Genomic DNA, 23,222 nt, shown 5'->3' on the forward strand with positions numbered 1-23,222 from the left:
ATGGAAAACATGGAGGACGAAGAGAAATAGATAAGAGCAGACATGGGTCAAACAACTGACATATACAGGCGCCGTGCTCCGAGTGGCGCGGTGGTCCTGTAATGGTCTGTGGATGGCTGGACACCCTGTCTATCTGCAGAGGGGCATCGACAGCGACCTCAGTATATTAGATGGATGGGCTCCATCGATCTTCCCATTCACCGTTTCATAAACTCAATTAAATTCGAGCACTCCCGAAGAGCTGCATAGTCCCCCTGCACTGCTATTCTCAGGCACCCTTTATTTGAAGGTCACATCACACCCTGGTGGCCAGAAGAGGTAACGCAGGAAAGAAAAAAGCATTTGGTTCCCTTCCAAGTATGTACTGTACCTCCGTCAATCAACTCAATTTGCAGCTCTACAGGACTCTTTTAACCCCAATAATGTCAAACAGATGACAGATTGTCATTTGTCAAAATAATTCCCGAGAGAGATTGCTTCAATCCCCCAACAATGGCAGGTAGGTACCCCCACCACTTCATAAAACAATAGTGACCCTAATCAATATGTATGATTTAAGAGGGGTGATCTGTGATGGAGTAGTGGGTGGGGTTGGACAGCCCATAAAATCTGATGGACTATTTCAGAGCAGAAAATTAATTAAATGCAGAGGAATTCATTGCGATTGGATGCATCCGGAATGACTTAAGTGGGATGGGAGGGGGCATGATGTGGGTGGATGGGGTGGCGGGGGGTCTCGAGTGACATTTTCAATTAGTTGGCAGAAATAAAATACCTTACTCAATACTCAGAGTCCTGCACACTATTGTTTCAGCTTCAATTACAGTCAGGAATAAAGTAGCAAGAGGAACTGGAAAGACGGGACACTTCACTGAGAAAATAAAAGCTTAAAAACAGATTAACTTTGCTAATTGGCTGGGAAATGATTTGGGGTTCCAGATTGGTTAATTAAATGAAAGGGACAATATGGGAGGGGCTAGAGGAGAACTAGAGAGCTTTCAAAGAATCCTTTAAATGGTTCCTTAAAAAGTTTAGACAAGCGTCCAGTCAGTTTTGACAAGCGTCCAGAAGCCCCTTGGATCTTCATTGACGAGGTAAGGGAAGAGGACAGTGGCTGCTGTGACTGAGTCCTGTAAAGGTTTTTGAGAAAGCATGAAATAAAACAATGAATACAAAGATGATACATGTGATCTACATAACATGTGGAAAACCTATACCAATTGTATATACACCTTTGTGTTTCTCCTCATCAGTATACCTGATGAAACACAGACAACAACAAAAAGTGGAAAGTGAAAGACACATGAAAGTGGGCAGTTGCAAAGCAGGGTCTATATCTATTGGCCAGTTGTAATACAGAAGTTGTAATACAGTAGTTTGGTCATTCTAGGGCAGGGATCAGCAACTAGATTCAGCTGCAGACCAATTTTCTCTTGAGCAGAAGGTCAGGGGGCTTGAACATATTTACAAATTATTGACAAAACAGATGTAATCATTTCATATCTCTTATGCACAGATTCTACGGGACTGACTTCCAAAATTAAAATAACTTGAAGCCGATTTGCTCGTGTTTTTAGTCTTTTATGTCCAACAATAAAACAATTATATATTGTATTTTGTTTTGCTCAGAAAATTTGGGGGGCCAAATAAAATCACCCACTGGCCAAATTCGGGACAAGGGCCGCCAGTTGGAGAAACGTGCTCTACGGGGATTCTGGTGCTAAATGATTACTTCACAGTATCCGCTTTTTCAAAATGTTAATCTCCAAACCTCATTCCATGCTGTGTCCCCCAAACATCCATGTTGCAAACCACAAGTTATCAAATTGAATTTAATCAATTACTCTTCTAAAAAAAAGAAAATACATAATAAAATGTCCAAATCATGAAGAAGCCCAACCAGTTTCCCTCCCCCGAGCAATCCCCAAATCCCTCAAGTTTTGACAACTTAAAATGGAGCATTTCAGAATACCTAATACAGCAGACCGGGGCTGACTGGTCTACAATCCATCTACCATGGCATTGCACCAGTCAGGCCACCATGAGGGCAAAGTCAAAGAGGAGGATATACTGGACAGAAACTGCCTGTCCGCCCCCACCACAAACACACACACAGGAGAAGTGAGAGAGAAGCATATATTGAATGCATGTTTGTGGTGATATGCAACAAACCATGAAAAGGATAATACATTCAAACAAGCAAGCGATGCTCAAAATTGAGCATGTGCACGTGTGTGTGCAGTGTTGCATGATTGCGAGTCTGAGACCGTGCAAATGCAGGCTGTATCACATCCGGCCGTGATTGGGAGTCCCATAGGGCGGCACATAATTGGCCCAGCGTCGTCCTGGTTTGGCCGGGGTAGGCCGTCATTGTAAATAAGAATTTATTCTTAACTGACTCGCCTAGTTAAATAAAGGTAAAAATAACAATAAATAAAAAAGGGTTTTCTAACTCTGGATACAGAGTTCACACCGTTGAATTTGTCACAGTAAACCATGTACTTCGTAGTGCTCCATTGCCTAAAATAGAGTCAAGTCAAAAAAAAGAACTGTGCATTATAATACATTTTCAGTGTCTAAATTGGTATATCACAGCAAGAATTTATAGGGAGGACTTTATCAAAAAATTGTTTGGCAAAGGTACTGATACAGTACATATTAATAATAATACAATCGTGATGTTAAGGGGCACCCAAAATAATAACACAGCATTCGTGATTCACCAACGCAGCTCCTGGTTCAGTAGGCATCAGTATAATTGATGGAGTATACACTACAGTATACACGAAACCGCATACTCCGCATACTTAATTGCTTGTATAGGTTCAAATGAAACAAACATTTCCATCTTTGCAATCGCTTAACCCTAACTTACTTTAGCTACAGTACTGGCTGACATATGGTTCTGCGCATCTATGAAAATGAACCTATGTCCAAGGGAGATCAAGTACACTACGTAGCAGCAATACCTCTGTTAAGAAAAGCAGGTTCTCATTTTTTATCAAATATATCAAATCCTATCACGTCTGTCATAATGTTCGGGAGCAATATCATTAAAGCTAAGAGAGTAAGACCACGTGTTCTAAAACATGGAACCATGTTTCCTGGCATTTTCAAATATATTCCAAAATACACCCCATATTATGGGCAAAAATACATTATAGTCAAATATCACTGTCTGTGTGTCTCTCCTCTGTACCAGGCTCCTCCTGCAGTTCTCCAACTCAGTCAGAACTGCGGTCACCAGACTGCTACACTGGAGCCACGGTCTGACACCTGCATGCATTCATGCTAACAAACAGCTATTTGATTCTTCGTCACCTTGGCTTCCCTGATCATCTCCTCTAAAGTTCTCATGAAAATAAGTAGGTTGTGTTTTTTTTTACCCTAAAGCTGCTAGACAGATGTGATTATCGTCTTGTTCTCACATTACTGGTTCAACATTGTTACAATATCCCCACACTATTACCATCCTAATACTACTAAGGGCAATAATAAACGTAGACAATAGTCTAGATGGGTGGCTACGGTAAGCTGCTGACTGGCTCAGATGAAGGAGCATCATCAACTACGGTCCACCGGGTTTGTTAACAAAGGTATTACTGTATAAGCTACGTGTGTAAGAGGGCCTGCCTTATAGAACATATGGGTATACATAAGAAATCTATCAAAGTGTTATTCAGTAAGAGGGACTGAGTTCAGAGTGCAGTAGAGCCCATGAGTTGAGTTGTTGTACCGTACGTTGAGAAAAGAGAGAAAGAGTTGGACAACGTAACATCAGCATCTATCCGTGTGGATGACACTAAGACTGTCCAGGGCTATAAGCAGGAGTCCCAGTGGAGCTGCAGGTCTGAACTGTCCAGAAAGTCTGCTGAGAAGACGCTGGGGGGAGTGTGGGGGCCCAGGGGACCCAGTGGGGCGAGCCCTGCAATCTCGTTGCTCGCCCCTCCCATGGTGATATCCAGCCAATCCATGCTGTCCAGGGCATGGTCTTCGAAGTCCAGGCCAGGGGGGTTGGCCGTGTAGCCCGACAGCTCATAGGTGTCCATGGGCGAGGATGTGTGGTCCAGGATGCTGGGGGTGCTCAGCATTTGACTGTGAAGGTCATCAATCAGGGTCAGGGGCCCGCCAGGCTCCACTCCCAGGAGGGGTTTGCCCGTGGTGCTCTCCAGGAAGTCCTCCAGACGTCCACTTCCGGTGTTGCTTACGTCCTGGTCAATGGTGGCCGGCGCCTGCAGCTCCTCTTCCCCTGGGCTCGGCTTGGGGGTCTCGGGTTCGGGAGGGGTGGGGGGCGAGAAGTGGAGTTGAAGCTGGAGAGGGGAGGGGGCCTGAGAGCGGGAAGGGGAAGGGGTATTGGGGCGCAATCGCGCCAGGGAAGGGTCGGGTGCTGGTTTGAAGGTGGCTGAGATTTCTGGGAGAGGAGGAGAGAGAAGAAATGTCAACCAGTAGGAGACAAATATTGAATCAGGAAACCAGGAGGAGCTCTCCTTCTCTATCGGCATTCAACACTCACCTCCTGTCTGAATCAGGATGTCGAAGAGGTCGTCCATATGCTGGGTGGATCCATTATCCTGGGAGCAAGACACAGGGAGAATAGTAAGTCCTGACACAGCCACTGAGTTGAGAGATGAACACAGAAGAGCCTTGGCATGGTTGTCCATAATGAGACCTCTGAGACACAAACATAGAAACAGAAAGGCAGCCAGGTGGCGTGGGTTACCTTGTCATCCGGTGGGTTAGGGGAGGGCGTCTGTTTGGGAGAAGGAGGGCTGAACAGGGGTTCATGGTCAAGACCTGGACTCAAATCCTCCTGATGGAAATAGAACAATGTTCTCATGTCTTAAATATGTATACTATTAACTTGTCCCTTTAAAGAACCGCAACTACAGTACAAGTTTTAACAAGTTCACAATTACCGTTTGAGCTGGAGGAGAGGGGGAGGCGTCTTTTTCAGATGGGGAGGAGTCATCATTGGGGAAGAAAGGCTGGAGATTGGGTGGGGCAGAGAAGGAGAGCTCGACCCCTGGGGAGTGATTGGTTGACACCTGCAGCCCCGCCTTCTGTCCCTAAGCAAAATGGGAGATAAATCTTAATTAGCTGAGATGCAAATGAGCTGAAAGATTCATTCTTTAAAACATAAATCACAAAGATGAGGTATATCATTACAGTAATTACCAGAATAATAATCACTATTACATTGCCTTAGTTATCAGCTCTTACATAAAGGATGCTGTCCGTGTATTACAGGGTTTACATCATTAATTCACATAAACACAGGCGATTATTGGATTCACCGAGGCAATTCTAAATGACTCTCTCACTTAATGGGACATTAGCAACAAGCCAGTCACCACCATAATTGAAGCTCCATTGACCGCTGTTCAACGGACATCCTACAAATCAGGCTTTTGGAACCTTTCACTGACCTTTCTGGTTGGCTGTTTCACGAGGCCTGGTTGAGTTTTTGGTTTTGATTGGGTGTCACTGCTGGACAACTGAAGAGGGGATTGGCTGGGCAGCTTGGTGGGAGTTGACTGCAGTCTCTGGTTAAACCAAGGAGAGAAAAAGCGTGAGAAGAAAAGTAAGCAGCACAAGGAGTCCCTAAACAAAAATATTAGGTTTGAGTGAAAGAGGGATTTAAATGTTTACCTGCAGTATGATGCGATTGGATGCTTTGCCCTGTGGAGTGCCTTGTGGCGTTTCACTCCCTTGGCTCTCGGCACAGTGATTGGTCAGTGCGATGAGGAAATGGTTGCCGTTGCTGTCTGTCACCAGGGTAGGTGTGGAGTGTGTCTTGAGGAGATCCAAGGGGAAGGAAGTGGTGGAGCGCGACTGCTGATTGAGGAACATCTGAGACACCTGGAAGAGACCAAAGGCATTAGTCAGTGAGCGACACACACAAGGTGACACACTGACTATTTTGACTGGGATCACATTTGTTTTGCTGTCACTGTCTGCAGCTCTTGTTGTGACAAACCGTTGAGCTGTTTTGACTGCCACTGACCTGTTGTGACTTCAGCTGCTGCTGTTGTTGTTGTGCCTGCAATATCTGCTGTTGTTGTTGTTGTGCCTGCAATATCTGCTGTTGTTGATGCTTTGACTGTAATAGCTGTTGGTTCTTTGATTGTATCTGCTGTTGTTGTTGGGACAGTAGCTGTTGCTGCTGCTGTTGCTGCTTGAGCTGTTGCTTGTGGGACTTCTTCTTCCTCTGCTGTGAGCGGTGTTTCTGCAGATTCTGCTGGAGGAGCAGCTGCTGCAAGGCCTGCTGCTGTGCCAGCTGCAGCGCGTTGATCTGCTGCATCTGCTGTAGCTTCAGCTGCTCGAGCTGCGACCGCTGCTGCGCCTGGATCTGCTCCAGCTGCACCTGCTGAGGTGGGGCTTCCAAGGACGGCTCCACGGCCTCTTCCACATCTCCGACCTCCTGCTTGATGGTGACCTCCATGTGGCACTGGGAAGGAGTCGGGGAGCGGGCAATGGGGCAAAATGTGGAGGGGATGCTGGGGATGTCTGGGGGCTCTTCCTTCACCCTGACAAGGCCCAGGGGTTCTGGGGGGGCGTCCCGGCCCCCTCTCTTGCCCTGTTCCAGCTGGACGCGCAGGGTCTCCACCAGCCGCTGTTTCTGTCTTAGCATGCACGTCAGCGCCTCAATCTGCTTGTCCTTCTCCTGCAGCATCTGGTCCTTGTTCACAAACGGGGGTGCTACTTGCAAGCGTTTCTGCAGAGCAGCCATGGGGAACTGGCAGGCTGTTGGGGCCGAGCCGCTCAACTCCTCTTTGATAGTGCCAAGGTGCTGGGGGGAGGGATGGAGGCTTAGCTGGGTGAGTGGAGAGCTTACCTATTTGGAAAGAGAAAAGTAGTCTCAAGATTCAAACTATAAAACCGGATATCTGGGCACTATAAAAACATATTTTTTTAAAAGCAAGGACACAGCTGATGAAGAAAGAGACCTACCATCTCCCCAAATGAGTCTCCATTACAGCTCGTCTCGTCTGGGCTCATCCCAGCTAGCGAGCGGTCCGAGGGGGCAGGAGAGACTGGCGGGGAGGAGCTAGTGCTGCCAAAGTGCATGATCTGCTGTGGAGCAGTGGTCATGAACGGGAAGGTTGCCAAGGTTACCACACCTGCTTCTCCTGATTGGTGGACCACAGAGGACAGGGCCTGGTGTTGGGAAAGTTGCTGTTGTTGTAGTAGTAGTAGTTGTTTTTGTTGTTGTTGTGTTGGGTGGTTGGTTTTGGGCGCTCCGGCCCCAGACCCTGTGGCACCCCCTGCTGTTGTAGTTGTTGCACTACCACCACCACGACTGTCCTGCTGAGCCTGGTAGTTCCTCAACCGCTCGATGAGGTCATTCTTGGTGCCTGATACAGGCAAGCTCCGCAGTTTGAGCTCATGCTTCAGTTCAGCCACCTGGAGGACAAAAGAAGGTGTCAGAATGTGAAATGTTTAGACACACAGTTGATTTTTTCAACATAGTCAACTCTTGATAAATGCAACGGCTTTTACTGACCTTCAGGTCGTCCAGGTTAGGAGGCAAACAACCTAGTGTGACCCCTCCTACATGTGTGACATTCTGCCGGCTTGGTGCACTTTGACTGGAGGAGGATGTCGAGGGGGCGGGCACGGCCGGAGAAGGAGAGGGGCCATTGGTGGGAGGTGGTTGATCTGTTAGTGGTCTGGAGAAAAAAAAACATGAGTCAAAACGATGATAGGATACAGGCTGGAGTTGATGGCTATGTGAAGCAGTTGTATACACACACGCGCAAACACACACACACTCACTCACTCACTCACTCACTCACTCACTCACTCACTCACTCACTCACTTGGGTGGTGCAGGAAGGATGGTGTGGTAGTTGTAGTGTTGCTGCTGCTGGTTGAGGATCTGCAGCTGGAGGAAGAGCTGCTGCTGGTGGAGGATCTTGGCGTAGGTGGAGTCCAGCTGAGGGGGCGGCTCGTGGTCGGCCTTCTGGTCCGGGGGGATGTACTGGTGGTACTTCAGCTTCCTCACCTTGGGCTTGTTGTCCTTGGGCTTCTTGGATCGCTGAGGGGGGCGCTCTGAGGTGGGCTTTGGCTGGGACTGCAGGGGGAAGAATCATTGAGACGTGGTGGATTAAACACTGGACTAGTCTACTGTTAACAACAGAAGTAATGATAAACTAATAATACAATGGGCTTCGGTACAATACTCAGAATTAGCCGTGACAGCTGCCACTAACCTTGATCAGTGCAGGGCCGGTTCTCAGAACTGCTGTCCCATTGCTCAACTTCACTGGTTGGCAGGGCCCATGGAAGGGAGAAAGAGGAGGGGGTGGCGGAGGAACCTGAGTGAGAAACTGTGTGGGGGTGCTGTTGCAAGCTAGGACGTCAGGGGGAGAGGGCAGAGGGCCGTGGCCCAGCGGAGACTCCTGACCAATGGGCTGCTCAGGAGAGAGAGTATCACTACTGTCCTCATCAAAGGAGGATATCTCCCCAGCAACCTTGGGGAAGTCTGTCTCTGAGGGAGAGAAAGAGGGATGAAGAAGAAAGAACAAAAGAGTGAAAGGAGAGAAGAGGGGGAAAAGAGGGAGATAAATAGTTAAAGTAGAATAATGAGCCACCAGTGACAGTTCGTACAAAGCAACAATCTGCCTTGTCATCGTTGTTGTGATGCAGTGTGAGAGAGCCATGTAAAAAGAAGCCTTTGTGTCAACATTAGCCGTGCCATCATTCCTCTCAGCAGCCAGTCAGTCAGTTAATCAGTCAGTCAGCATCAACAGAGGTTCCTGCAGTGGAAGCAGGAGGAGGTGGAGGCCTGCTGGGCCCGGGGCTTTATCATCACATTGTATATGGCTGGTACATCCCCATGCCTTTGACAAAGACTATTATGGATCTTTTATTTACTAACGGCAGGCAGGCAGTTGGAGCGCTCAGCGAGCACCGTTGGCTATTAATTTCCCATCAGTGGGAGATGATGAATAACCAATATGGGGTTTGATTCATTCTCTTTCTGAACCAATCATGTGATGGCTTCCTCTTTGCACCACCGTGTGTGTGTGTGTTTGTGTGGCTGAGAGTGTGGAAAGCAGCACAGGTTGAGGTCATGTCCCTGTTCTCTGTGTGGATATGACTGCCTGTAATTTGATTGTTGTTATTAAGAACCACCAACTGCCAGGGCAATCCCCTGAGATTGAACCATGCTGGAACCTGACTCGCAGACATGTTCACGTTCATCTTCACAGCAATCAATCTACTTTCCATCATCTCATTTATCTCACGGTTTAACAGCACAGTAGAGAATACCTGTTACGTGATCTCTGGTGTGGCAATGCATTTCCTTTACATTTAATCCAACCAACTGTGCCAAGTCATGTCTTGATGCGTGCACAAACACAGCCACACACCCACACACAAACGGACACTCTCACATTTTATAGTGATGTGTGAAATTGAAATCAACATGTTTCTGTGAACCGTGAATGCACAAATGCGAACAAACATTAGTATGATTAACACAAATGTGCACCCATGAAGGGCCCGCAGTGTGGAGGTTGGCCCCTGTTCATCAGAAAGTCATGCATTTACAGTATGTGTGTAAATGCATATCTACGGTTAAGAATGATATCTCCATGCTTGGCAGCAGCTTTGAAGCATCTGAAGGCAGACAAGGCCCTTCTAGATGGGCATGGTGGGAGAACGCCAACTTGAACATCAATATGCTTATTTTGGCTGGAAGAGGAGATGGCCAGGAGGGACAAGCAGAGGTTCTCACGTTTAACACACATACAGTGTATTCACAGTGCATTCACAGTGCATTCACAGTGTATTCGAGAAGCACTCAGACGCTTGACTTTTCCACATTTTGTTACAATACAGACTTATTCTAAAATCTCATCAACTTACTCACAACACCCGATAATGACAAAGTGAAAACAGGTTTTTAGAAATGCTTGCAAATGTATTAAACTTAAAACAGAAATACCTTGTTACATAAGTATTCAGACTCTTTGCTATGAGAATCAAAATTGAGCTCAGGTGCATCCTGTTTCCATTGATCATCATTGAGATGTTTCTACAACTTGATTGGAGTCCACCTGTGGTACATTCAATTGATTGGGCATGATTTGGAAAGGCCCACACCTGTCTATATAAGGTCCCACAGTTGACAGTGCATGTCAGAGCAAAAACCAAGGCATGAGGTCGAATGAATTGTCCGTAGAGCTCAGAGACAGGATTGTGTCGATTCACAGATCTGGGGAAGGGTACCAAAATATTTCTAGTCCCTAAAAACACAGTGGCCTCCATCATTCTTAAATGGAAGAAGTTAAGAATCACCAAGACTCTTCATAGAGCTGGCTGCCCAGCCAAACAAAGCAATCGGAGGAGAAGGGCCTTGGTCAGGGAGGTGACCAGAGTTCCTCTGTAGAGATGGGATAATTTTCCAGAAGGACAACCATCTCTGCAGCACTCCACCAATCAGGCCTTTATGGTAGAGGGGCCAGACGGAAGCCACTCCTCAGTAAAGGGCACATGACAGCCCGCTTGGAGTTTGCCAAACGGTACCTAAAGACTCTCAGACCATGAAAAACAAGGTTCTCTGGTCTGATGAAACCAAGATTGAACTCTTTGGCCTGAATGTCAAGTGTCATGTTTGGAAGTAACCTGGCACCATCCTTAAGGTGAAGCATGGTGGTGGCAGCATAAAAAACAAACTATTGAATCCATTTTAGCTGTATCGTAACAAAATGTCAAGGGGTCTGAATAATTTCCGAATGCACTGTACATACACACACACTGAGACAGACACAGATGCACAGTATTAATGACGTGTGACTGGGTCCGAAGTGAGCAGAGTTCATATGAGATTTTATTCAGTACCTGTTCCTGATGACCTTCAAATAGAGTTTCACTGGGTGGACTATTTTTGCTTATTCAGCAGATGTTCACGTCACACGAGTGAGCAAATTAGTGAATTGTGGCAATTGGAAACATGGGGCTTGTGGAATGGAGGACTTCTTACAATAACCTGTTTGATGCTGTTGAAATGATAGAATAGTGTAGTGATCATGAGAGCTAATTTACCTGCTTGATACTGCTGCTTTAGTTACCTATGATGGCCTGCTTGATGCTGCTGATTTAGTTACCTATGATGGCCTGCTTGATGCTGCTGCTTTAGTTACCTATGATGGCCTGCTTGATGCTGCTGCTTTAGTTACCTATGATGGCCTGCTTGATACTGCTGCTTTAGTTACCTATGATGGCCTGCTTGATGCTGCTGCTTTAGTTACCTATGATGGCCTGCTTGATACTGCTGCTTTAGTTACCTATGATGGCCTGCTTGATGCTGCTGCTTTAGTTACCTATGATGGCCTGCTTGATGCTGCTGCTTTAGTTACCTATGATGGCCTGCTTGATGCTGCTGCTTTAGTTACCTTTGATGGCCTGCTTGATGCTGCTGCTTTAGTTACCTATGATGGTCTGCTTGATGCTGCTGCTTTAGTTACCTATGATGGCCTGCTTGATGCTGCTGCTTTAGTTACCTATGATGGCCTGCTTGATGCTGCTGCTTTAGTTACCTATGATGGCCTGCTTGATGCTGCTGCTTTAGTTACCTATGATGATGCTGCTGCTTTAGTTACCTATGATGGCCTGCTTGATACTTTAGTTACCTATGATGGCCTGCTTGATGCTGCTGCTTTAGTTACCTATGATGGCCTGCTTGATACTGCTGCTTTAGTTACCTATGATGGCCTGCTTGATGCTGCTGCTTTAGTTACCTATGATGGCCTGCTTGATGCTGCTGCTTTAGTTACCTAGGATGGTCTGTTTGATGCTGCTTTAGTTACCTATAATGGCCTGCTTGATACTGCTGCTGCTTTAGTTCCCTATGATAGTCTGCTTGATGCTGCTGCTTTAGTTACCTATGATGGCCTGCTTGATGCTGCTGCTTTAGTTACCTATGATGGCCTGCTTGATGCTGCTTTAGTTACCTATGATGGCCTGTTATGCCTATTACCTATGATGGCCTGCTTGATGCTGCTGCTTTAGTTACCTATGATGGTCTGCTGCTGCTTTATTACCTATGATGGCCTGCTTGATGCTTTTTAGTTACCTATGATGGTCTGCTGATGCTTGATTACCTATGATGGCTGCTTGATGCTTGCTTTAGTTACCTATGATGGCCTGCTTGATGCTGCTGCTTTAGTTACCTATGATGGCCTGCTTGATACTGCTGCTTTAGTTACCTATGATGGCCTGTTTGATGCTGCTGTGTACAGGCAGGATGTTCTTGTGAATGAGCTCCATGGGGCCGGGCCGGTGGGAGATCTTGTCGTTGAGGTCGTCAGCCAGACGGGCCCTCTTCAGCTGCAGTTGTTTGGCCTGGAGGGAGGGTTCCACCGACGTCTCTGAACACACAGCACACAGCGGGTTAGCCAGCCAACAACCATCAGGCACGTGTTCTTTATCAGGGAACCAGGAAATCAAAGCTGTGAGTTTCAACATCAATGCTTAAGTAATGATGCAGATACGAAGGTACAAGCACACAGCTACCAGTTATGGCACTCAATATCAGCTAATGGAATGGAAGAGCAAACAATTGAGGGAATTTATTTTGTAGCCTACATTTCTCAGCTGCAGCACCCTATGGCTCAGGGAGGGGGCGCTGTCTGAGAAACTCACCCTCCAGAATGTGCATCCTGACCAGCTCCGACCTCTCCGGCCGACTTCGGATCTTCCTCTTTAAATAGTCTTCAGTCTGGGAGAGGGGAGAAGAGGAAGATAAAAGAGGAAGAGAGAAGGGGAGAAATGATTCACTTTTTAACCAGTTCACCGTTGAGGGTCAGTTTAAAAGTGTTCATCTGACAGACACCACAAAGAGTGAGAGGAGTATGAAGAGAAACTCACCCGCGCTCGCTCTAAACTTCGTCTCTGTTCGTGGAAGGCAGCTGGACTTTTCAGCGCTGGAGAGAGAGAAGACATTAACACGGCAAAGTGTATGTTCATGCTGATGTTTAAAAAACAAGTGTCTAGAAACTTATGTCCTCTTGTACCAGGCAATGACTTCATAATGTACTTTACATTTTACACTTGAGTACTCAACACCAATAGCATATCAGTATGCCTCTAGTCCTGCATGAGTCAAATAGCAGGTTTCCATTTTCATGGTCTGGCATAGTCACAAGGTGGGAATGGAATGGAGACATCGAAGGGTTCTCCCTGAATGTGATTTTCCACTGTTTGAGAATTACTCCAGCCAATAGATGTTGCGTCCCGGTCTATAGAGTAATGCATGTATTGTTTATTGAGCCTTCATATAGGTACCTGCAGTACCTTGTTTCTGTGGGGAGAAGTGACATGTAACCTGCTTCTGCAGTCAGAGCAGACAAGAGACAGCGATAAAGAGAGTGCTAGCTAGATTGTCAGTCACACATTAGCTCTCCCTCTCCCCCCCCCCCCCCTCTCCCTCCCTCCCTGCAATGCACAGTGTGTGTTCTGACCGGATGGGTGCCCCCTAGCCTCCTGGACGGGTACATGACTGCCTCGGGCGGTGCGGTTACAGCGCGCCTGTCTGTCAGTGAGGAGAGAGGACCGGGAGGGCGATGATGAGGTCAGAGCCAAAAGCCCCATTTATCTGCGTGAGCGCCCGCATCACCGGCCTCCAACCCCCTCGCTGCTGACACACTGCCCTGCTGTTAAGGTACAAGAGGGACTGCTACGTAGCAGTTATAACATGTAACGGCCCTGCAACGCTACAGCCATCTCAAACGTTTGTTTATTCTTCCTCGGAGGTTGATTTGAAAATCCAACTATTGTAATGGAAGGGGGTGGCTCTCAGGGGCTGTGGTTGTTTAAGTGAGAAAGACAGAGGAGAGCCAACCAGTAAAAAGCACAGCCCCCTTTATTATCGAGGCATTGTGCTGACAACATCAAAGAGCCATTCCAGGATCTGAAGTCAGGAGGCCTTTGAGAGTTAGGTGTTATCCTGAGTAATTTATATCTGGTTGAAGTCTGAGTTGTGTTTTTATAGTGGAGTTGAACCTGTTTAGTCTGATGCTGGGTGTTTGTCTGTGCAACTAACTGTACATGAACCCCACTTTCACTCTCTTTTTTCACTTCCTGTCTGGCTTCCTCCCCTTCCTTCTAGTCACAACACCCCATTATGTAACCAAGATGTATGGGCTGAACAAATTGATCCTCATTACACCTTCTAATTGAATTTAATGAAAGATAATAAAACAATAATTGCTGTTGGTCTCATAGCACCCTAATCTTCGTTAATTAGATATTCATTGTTGAAAGTGTTTTCTGAACCTTCCTCCACCAAATAATCAACCAACATGACTGCGAAAAATATATCTAGCCTCTTGAGCAAAACACTGCATATCCTGACCACTCGCCACTGAAGAAATGCACATGGGGAAAGAATCCTTCTCAGTCCTCCCCTGCGCTCCTAAATGGACTGACTGGGTCTATATCTGTGGCTAAGCTTACGAACATCATGGACCGTGATGGATTTATGCATCCAGAATAACGAGAGTCACCTAAGTGCATCTGTGAGCGTGAGGACGAGTGTTTCATGCATGGTGGTGTGTGGATCACGTCTTCTCTGCAGTTCTACTAGTAGCAGCGCGCAATGTCTTAAAAGTGGATATAAATAACATGTAAGGTAAGCTATCACCAGGTCTGCTTATTATAGCCCAGTTTCACACAGTGTGACACAAACACACCCTTACACCACAGCCGGCTAACCATGCATGCAGTCGCGCAAATATTGTTAACGATTCCAACCATGAGAAACAGTCATGATTGTTATTTAATTCAATACACGGTATGTGATTTCACTCGCTATAACAGCCATCTAATAAAAACAGCTCATGTCAATCATATAAAACAATAATCAACCGTCATTAAACTGTCCAAAATGGACAATAAAGTATCTATTCTATTTTAAAGGTCATTTTGATTCCTGTAATTGAAGGCTTGACAATACGTTCCATTGTTATCTTGAATTAGACAAATGCTTTAAATTGCAAAAATCAAAATGTCTCTCCACAGAGACATGAGTGTGTGCGTCCTGAATATGCTTCATTGCTTTCTAGGTTAGAGCGTATACGCTATGGAAAATCCCATTATCTTGACTTAGTAATTCATTTTCATACACTCGTAACAATGTGCGTAAGAAAACATATGACTGTTAGCCAAACGTATGACTGTTAGCCAATGTCCTAGAATGTTGTGTTATCCACCCAACAGTGCATATTCAGGCTAATGTTTGTCTGGACAAAGAGCCAATTGGCTGAACACTATTAATACAAAAGTATGTGGACACTCCTTCAAATTAGTGGACTATTTCAGTCACAAGCGTCAGCTGGACTCTGGAGCAGTGGAAATGCGTTCTCTGGAGTGATGAATCACACTTCACCATCTGGCAGTCCGATGGACAAATCTGGATTTGGTGGATGCCAGGAGAACGCAACCTGCCCCAATGCATAGTGCCAACTGTAACGTTTGGTGGAGGAGGAATAATGGTCTGGGGATGTTTTTCATGGTTCGGGCTAGGACCCTTAGTTCCAGTGAAGTGAAATCTTAACGCTATAGCATACAGTCACATTGTAGCCGATTCTGTGCTTCCAACTTTGTGGCAATGGTTTGGGGAAGGCCCTTTCCTGTTTCAGCATGACAATGCCCCCATGCACAAAGAGTTCCATACAGAAATGGTTTGTCGAGATTGGTGTGGAAGAACTTGACTGGCCTGCACAGCAGGTGTCCACATACTTCTGGTCATGTAGTTACGTATCTCTGAGGTGGTGAGTAAAAATGTTGCAGGCCTCCGATTGAACAAGTCCTGCGGTCAGCAGTGATCAGAGGAGCCTGAGACTGAGCATCGCCCCTACAGTTAACACTCATTTAGCTCTTCTCTTTTTCTGTGGTTCAAACAAAAACATTGCTTCCTCACTGCTCTCTGATTGGATGGAGTGGTGCAACCCTGGGATTGCATAAGACAGAGAATGTGTCCCAAATGGCACCCTATTCTATACAACGTGCACTACACCAAAAATCTAAGAGGGAATGAGAGGAAAGAGAAGTGGCTGTCTGCACACTGACAGTACCAGCAAGGAGGACCTATTTTGAAGTGATACTCAGACCTAGAGGTTAAATATGTATTCAGGAGGGAAGCGAGAGGACGAGGGATAGCGAAAGAAATAGTCAGGAGACATGATGACTCACCTGTCGTCAGGTGGTCGTTTAGCAGACCAATGCCTTTCCTGTGACTGCTACTCTTTCCCTCTCCTATTCTCTGCCATCTCCTCACACCCTCTCCTCTACTGTTCACTGCCATCTCCTATTCTCTACTGTTCACTGCCATATCCTATTCTCTACTGTTCACTGCCATATCCTATTCTCTACTGTTCACTGCCATCTCCTATTCTCTGCCATCTCCTCACACCCTCTTCTATTCTCTGCCATCTCCTCACACCCTCTTCTATTCTCTGCCATCTCCTCACACCCTCTTCTATTCTCTGCCATCTCCTCACACCCTCTCCTCTACTGTTCACTGCCATCTCCTATTCTCTACTGTTCACTGCCATCCCCTATTCTCTACTGTTCACTGCCATCTCCTATTCTCTGCCATCTCCTCACACCATCTTCTATTCTCTGCCATCTCCTCACACCCTCTCCTATTCTCTGCCATCTCCTCACACCCTCTCTTAATCTCTGCCATCTCCTCACACCCTCTCCTATTCTATGCAATCTCCTCACAACCTCTCCTCACACCCTCTCCTATCCTCTACCGTTGTTTTCCATCTCCTCATACCCTCTCCTATTCTCTGCCATCTCCTCGCACCCTCTCCTATTCTCTGCCATCTCCTCACAACCTCTCCTATCCTCTACCGTTGTTTGTCATCTCCTCATACCCTCTCCTATTCTCTGCCATCTCCTCTCCTCTGCCATCTCCTCACACCCTCTCCTATCCTCTACCGTTGTTTGTCATCTCCTCACACCCTCTCCTATTCTCTGCCATCTCCTCACACCCTCTCCTATCCTCTACCGTTGTTTGCCATCTCCTCACACCCTCTCCTATCCTCTACCGTTGTTTGTCATCTCCTCATACCCTCTCCTATTCTCTGCCATCTCCTCTCCTCTGCCATCTCCTCACACCCTCTCCTATCCTCTACCGTTGTTTGTCATCTCCTCACACCCTCTCCTATTCTCTGCCATCTCCTCACACCCTCTCCTATCCTCTACCGTTGTTTGCCATCTCCTCACACCCTCTCCTGTTCTCTGCCATCACCTCACCCCCTCTCCTATACTATTCTCTGCCATCACCTCACACCCTCTCCTATCCTCTGCCATCTCTTCACACCCTCTCCTATCCTCTACTGTTCTCTGCCATCTCCACACACCCTCCCCCCTACTGTTCTCTGCCATCTCCACACACCCTCTCCCCTACTGTTCTCTGCCATCTCCTCACACCCTCTCCTATTCTCTGCCATCTCCTCACACCCTCTCCTATTCTCTGCCATCTCCTCACACCCTCTCTTGTCCTCTGCCATCTCCTCACACCCTCTACTATCCTCTGTTCTCTGCCATCTCCACACACCCTCTCCTCTACTGTTCTCTGCCATCTCCACACACCCTCTTCTCTCCTGTTCTCTGCCATCTCCTCATACCTTCTCCTGTTCACTGCCATCTCCTATTCTCTGCCATCTCCTCACACCCTCTCTTAATCTCTGCCATCTCCTCACACCCTCTCCTATTCTATGCAATCTCCTCACAACCTCTCCTCACACCCTCTCCTATCCTCTACCGTTGTTTTCCATCTCCTCATACCCTCTCCTATTCTCTGCCATCTCCTCGCACCCTCTCCTATTCTCTGCCATCTCCTCACAACCTCTCCTATCCTCTACCGTTGTTTGTCATCTCCTCATACCCTCTCCTATTCTCTGCCATCTCCTCTCCTCTGCCATCTCCTCACACCCTCTCCTATCCTCTACCGTTGTTTGTCATCTCCTCACACCCTCTCCTATTCTCTGCCATCTCCTCACACCCTCTCCTATCCTCTACCGTTGTTTGCCATCTCCTCACACCCTCTCCTATCCTCTACCGTTGTTTGTCATCTCCTCATACCCTCTCCTATTCTCTGCCATCTCCTCTCCTCTGCCATCTCCTCACACCCTCTCCTATCCTCTACCGTTGTTTGTCATCTCCTCACACCCTCTCCTATTCTCTGCCATCTCCTCACACCCTCTCCTATCCTCTACCGTTGTTTGCCATCTCCTCACACCCTCTCCTGTTCTCTGCCATCACCTCACCCCCTCTCCTATACTATTCTCTGCCATCACCTCACACCCTCTCCTATCCTCTGCCATCTCTTCACATCTCTTCACCATCCCTCTCTTCACATCTCTTCACACCCTCTCCTATCCTCTACTGTTCTCTGCCATCTCCACAGAAAGTGAAGAGAGAAAGCGTTCTATTGGCGGTTCAAAACCCTGACTGAGGAGGATCGTGCATCCTCAATGAATGAAATGCCAAAAGAAAAACATGTATGCAACTGGTTTATTACTCATAAACCCAATCAGATTGAACCCATTCATGTCCATAACGGAAATGTATCATTTCCTTTGGTACACTTGTTCTCTGAGCTTACTGATGGACATTTTTTACCGGCCAAAGCATTTGTCTACAATATGAGGTTTTGATATTGTACTATATTTAGCCTTTGGACACATGGGGTTACTGTCTTGTTCAAATGATCAGATCTTAATTTTTGGTACTGTATATACAGTGCCCTCTGTAATTACTGGGACAGTGAAGCATCTTTTCTTATTTTTGCTAGGTCGTCATTGAAAATAAGAATTTGTTCTTAAATGACATGCCTAGTTAAATAAAGGTAAAGTAAAAATAATAAAAACGGTTTAGAAATTACAGCACTTTTTGGACCTGAAAATAGCTGTACAGTGACGCTCCCCATCCAACCTGACTGAGCTTGAGAGGCTCTGCAAAGAAGAATGGGAGAAACTCCCCAAATACAGGTGTGCCAAGCGTGTAACGTCATACCCAAGAAGACCCGAGGCTGTAATCACTGCCAAAAGTGCTTCAAATAAGTACTGAGTAAAGAGTCTGAATACTTATGTAAATTAGATATATCCATTTGAATTTAGAATAAATTGGGGTGTTGTGTAGATTGATGAGGGAAATAATTGTTTTAATCCATTTTATAAAAAGGCTATAACGTAACAAAATGTGGAAAAAGTCAAGGGGCCTGAATACTTTCCGAATGCACTGTATATTTGCACATCTGCTCGTCAAACATCTCATTCCAAAATAATGGGCATTAATATGGAGTTGGTCCCCCCTTTGCTCTGAAAATAGCCTCCACTCTTCTGGGAAGGTTTTCCACTAGATGTTGGAACATTGCTGCGGGGACTTGCTTCCATTCTGCCACAAGAGCATTAGTGAGGTCACCATTCCAATCCATCCCAAAGGTGTTTGATGGGGTTGAGGTCAGGGGCTCTGTGCAGGCCAGTCAAGTTCTTCCACACTGATCTCGACAAACCATTTATTTATGGACATCGCTTTATGCACCGGGACATTGTCATGCTGAAACAGGAAAGGGTCTTCCCCAAACTGTTGCCAAAAAGTTGGAAGCACAGAATAATCTCGAATGTCATTGTATGTTGTATTGTTAAGATTTCTCTTCACTGCAACTAAGGGGCCTAGCCCAAACAATGAAAAACAGCCCCAAGAACATTATTCCTCCTCCACCAAACGTTACAGTTGGCATTAGGGCAAGCAGGGAAGAACTTTGAAGAACTGACTTGTTGGAATGGTGACATCCTATGACGGTGCCACGTTGAAGGTCACTGGTCGCTCTTCAGTAAGGCCATTCTACTGCCAATGTTTGTATAGCTGTTTATGCTCGATTCTATACACCTGTCAGGAACGATGCACATACTTTTGTATATACAGTTGAATTCGGAAGTTTACATACACTTAGGTTGGAGTCAATAAAACTCGTTTTTCAACTACGCCACAGATTTCTTGAAAACAAACTATAGTTTTGGCAAGTCAGTTAGGACATCTGCTTTGTGCATGACAAGTCATTTTTCCAACAACTGTTTACAGACCGATTATTTCACTGTATCTCAATTCCAGTGGGTCAGAAGTTTAAATACACTTAAATACAAGTCAACTGTCTTTAAACAGCTTGGAAAATTCCAGAAAATGACATCATGGCTTTAGAAGTTTCTGATAGGCAAATTGACATCATTTGAGTCAATTGGAGGTGTACCTGTAGATGTATTTCAAGGCCTACCTTCAAACTCAGTGCCTCTTCGCTTGACATCGTAGGAAAATCAAAAGAAATCAGCCAAGACCTAAGAAAAAAATCCCAGAACAGCAGCAAAGGACCTTGTGAAGATGCTGGAAGAAACGGGTACAAAAGTATCTATATCCACAGTAAAACGAGTACTATATCGACATAACCTGAAAGTCCGCTCAGCAAAGAAGAAGCTACTGCTCCAAAACAGTCATAAAAAAGCCAAACTATGGTTTGCAACTGCACATGGGGACAAAGATCGTACTTTTTGGAGAAACAAAAATAGAACTGTTTGGCCATAATGACCATCGTTATGTTGGAGGAAAAAGGGGGAGGCTTGCAAGCCGAAAAACACCGTCCCAACCGTGAAGGACGGGGGTGGCAGCATCATGTTGTGGGGGTGCTTTGCGGCAGGAGGGACTGGTGCACTTCACAAAATAGATGGCACTCGAGGATGGAAAATTATGTGGACAGTTAAAGTTTAAAGCTTGGAAGTTAAAGCTTGGTCGCAAATGGGTCTTCCAAATGGACAATGACCCCAAGCATACTTCCAAAGTTTTTGGCAAAAATGGCTTAAGAACAACAAAGTCAAAGTATTGGAGTGGCCATCACAAAGCCCTGACCTCAATCACATAGAACATTTGTGGGCAGAACTGAAAAAGCTTGTGCGAGCAAGGAGGCCTACAAACCTGACTCACTTAAACAAACTCTGTCAGAAGGAATGGGACAAAATTCACCCAACTTATTGTGGGAAGCTTGTGGAAAGCCACCCAAAACATTTGACCCAAGTTAACCTCTTATGGCGGGGGGGCAGTATTGAGTAGCTTGGATGAATAAGTTGCCCAAACTAAATGGCCTGCTCCTCAGTCTCAGTTGCTAATATATGCATATTATTATTAGTATTGGATAGAAAACACTCTAAAGTTTTAAAAACTGTCAAAATATTGTCTGTGAGTATAATAGAACTGATATTGCAGGCGAAACCCTGAGGAAAATCAAACCAGGAAGTGGCTTCTATTTTGAAAACTCCATGTTCAATAGCCTGCCTTTGCTCCATTTAAAGGGATATCAACCAGATTCCTTTTCCTATCGTTCCTCAAGGTATCAACAGTCTTTAGACATAGTTTCAGGCTTTTATTCTGAAAAAATGAGCGAGAAAGATAACATCGCGTCATTTTATAGCCGGGTGCCAGCAGCGTTTTGTATGCGTAACAGAGTTTGGGCAGCCATTGCCTTTCTCTCTCCGACTGAAAAAGACAGTTGCGGTTGATATATTATCGATAACATATTTTAAAAACAACCTGAGGATTGATTATAAAAAAACGTTTGACATGTTTCTGTGGACATTACGGATACAATTTGGAATTTGTCTGAGTTGTCGTGACCGCTCTTTCCTGTGGATTTCTGAACATAACGCGCCAAACAAACGGAGGTATTTTGGATATAAAAATAATCTTTATGGAACAAAAGGAACATTTATTGTGTAACTGGGAGTCTCGTGAGTGAAAACATCCAAAGATCATCAAAGGTAAATGATTAATTTGATTGCTTTTCTGATTTTCGTGACCAAGCTACTTGATGCTAGGTATACATAATGTTTGGTCGAGCATTTGATAAACTTACACAAACGCTTGGATTGCTTTCGCTGTAAAGCATATTTTCAAAATCTGACACGACAGGTGGATTAACAAAAGGCTAAGCTGTGTTTTGCTATATTGCACTTGTGATTTCATGAATATAAATATTTTTAGTAATATTATTTGAATGTGGCGCTATGCAATTCAGCGGTTGTTGATGACAATTATCCCGTTAACGGGATGGCAACCATAAGAAGTTAAACCATTTTAAAAGGCAATGCTACCAAATACTAATTGAGTGTATGTAAACTTCTGACCCACCTGGAATGTGATAAAAATAAATAAAAGCTGAAATAAATAATTCTCTCTACTATTATTCTGACATTTGACATTTTTAAAATAAAGTGGTGATCCTAACTGACCTAAGACAGGGAATTTTTACTCGGATTAAATGTCAGGAATTGTGAAAAAGTAAGTTTAAATATATTTGGCTAAGGTGTATGTAAACTTCTGACTTCAACTGTAGGCAATTAAGGTCACAGTTATGAAAATGTAGGACACTAAAGAGGCCTTTCTACGGACTCAAAAACACCAAAAGAAAGATGCCCAGGGTCTCTGCTCATCTGCATGAACGTACCTTAGGCATGCTGCAAGGATGCATGATGACTGCAGATGTGGCCAGGGCAATAAATTGCAATGTCAATACTTTGAGATGCCTAAAACAGCGCTACAGGGAGCCGGGATAGACAGCTGATTGTCCTCACAGTGGCAGACCACATGTAACAACACCTGCACAGGATCTGTACATCCGAACATCACACCTGTGGGACAGGTACAGGATGGCAACAACAACTACCGAGTTACACCAGGAATGCACAATCCATCAGCGATCAGACTGTCCGCAATAGGCTGAGAGAGGCTGAACTGAGGGCTTGTAGACCTGTTGTAAGGCAGGTCCTCACCAGACATCACCGGCAACAACGTCACCTATGGGCACAAACCCACCGTCGCTGGACCAGACAGGACTGCCAAAAAATTGCTCTTCTCTGATGAGTCGCGGTTTTGTCTCACCAGGGGTGATGGTTGGATTCGCGCTTATCTTCGAAGGAATGAGCGTTACACTGAGGCCTGTACTCTGGAGCGGGATCGAGGTGGAGGGTCCTTTATGGCCTGGGGCGGTGTGTCATAGCATCATCAGACTGAGCTTGTTGTCATTGCAGGCAATCTCAACGTTGTGCGTTACAGGGAAGATATCCTCCTCCCTCATGTGGTACCCTTCCTGCAGGCTCATCCTGACATGACCCTCCGGCATGACAATGCCACCAGCCATACTGCTCATTCTGTGC

At 45.7% G+C, this 23,222-nt stretch overlaps 1 protein-coding gene across 8 annotated transcripts in view; it reads right to left on the bottom strand.

Moving 5' to 3' along the window:
* Positions 1 to 1,818: 1,818 nt before the first annotated feature.
* LOC135555571 (myocardin-related transcription factor A-like) overlaps positions 1,819 to 23,222 on the bottom strand; it is a 47,050-nt gene continuing 25,646 nt past the window's right edge. For 5 of the 8 annotated variants that reach the window (XM_064988112.1, XM_064988111.1, XM_064988115.1 and 2 more), the window contains 14 exons: positions 12,880 to 12,935; positions 12,655 to 12,730; positions 12,219 to 12,434; positions 8,214 to 8,491; positions 7,821 to 8,074; positions 7,505 to 7,670; positions 6,952 to 7,404; positions 6,005 to 6,835; positions 5,650 to 5,859; positions 5,427 to 5,543; positions 4,917 to 5,066; positions 4,721 to 4,810; positions 4,514 to 4,571; positions 1,819 to 4,411 (listed from right to left, as the gene is read on the bottom strand). In XM_064988112.1, the coding sequence (XP_064844184.1) occupies positions 3,819 to 4,411; positions 4,514 to 4,571; positions 4,721 to 4,810; positions 4,917 to 5,066; positions 5,427 to 5,543; positions 5,650 to 5,859; positions 6,005 to 6,835; positions 6,952 to 7,404; positions 7,505 to 7,670; positions 7,821 to 8,074; positions 8,214 to 8,491; positions 12,219 to 12,434; positions 12,655 to 12,730; positions 12,880 to 12,935 (3,548 nt within the window). In that variant the 3' untranslated portion in view covers positions 1,819 to 3,818. Of the gene's footprint in view, positions 4,412 to 4,513; positions 4,572 to 4,720; positions 4,811 to 4,916; positions 5,067 to 5,426; positions 5,544 to 5,649; positions 5,860 to 6,004; positions 6,836 to 6,951; positions 7,405 to 7,504; positions 7,671 to 7,820; positions 8,075 to 8,213; positions 8,492 to 12,218; positions 12,435 to 12,654; positions 12,731 to 12,879; positions 12,936 to 20,296; positions 20,358 to 23,222 lie in introns of all 8 variants that reach the window. The other 3 variants (XM_064988118.1, XM_064988119.1, XM_064988113.1) reach the window with 2 other exon arrangements.

This window comes from Oncorhynchus masou, chromosome 15 (assembly GCF_036934945.1).
Source record: "Oncorhynchus masou masou isolate Uvic2021 chromosome 15, UVic_Omas_1.1, whole genome shotgun sequence".
Taxonomy (NCBI): Eukaryota; Metazoa; Chordata; class Actinopteri; order Salmoniformes; family Salmonidae; genus Oncorhynchus; species Oncorhynchus masou.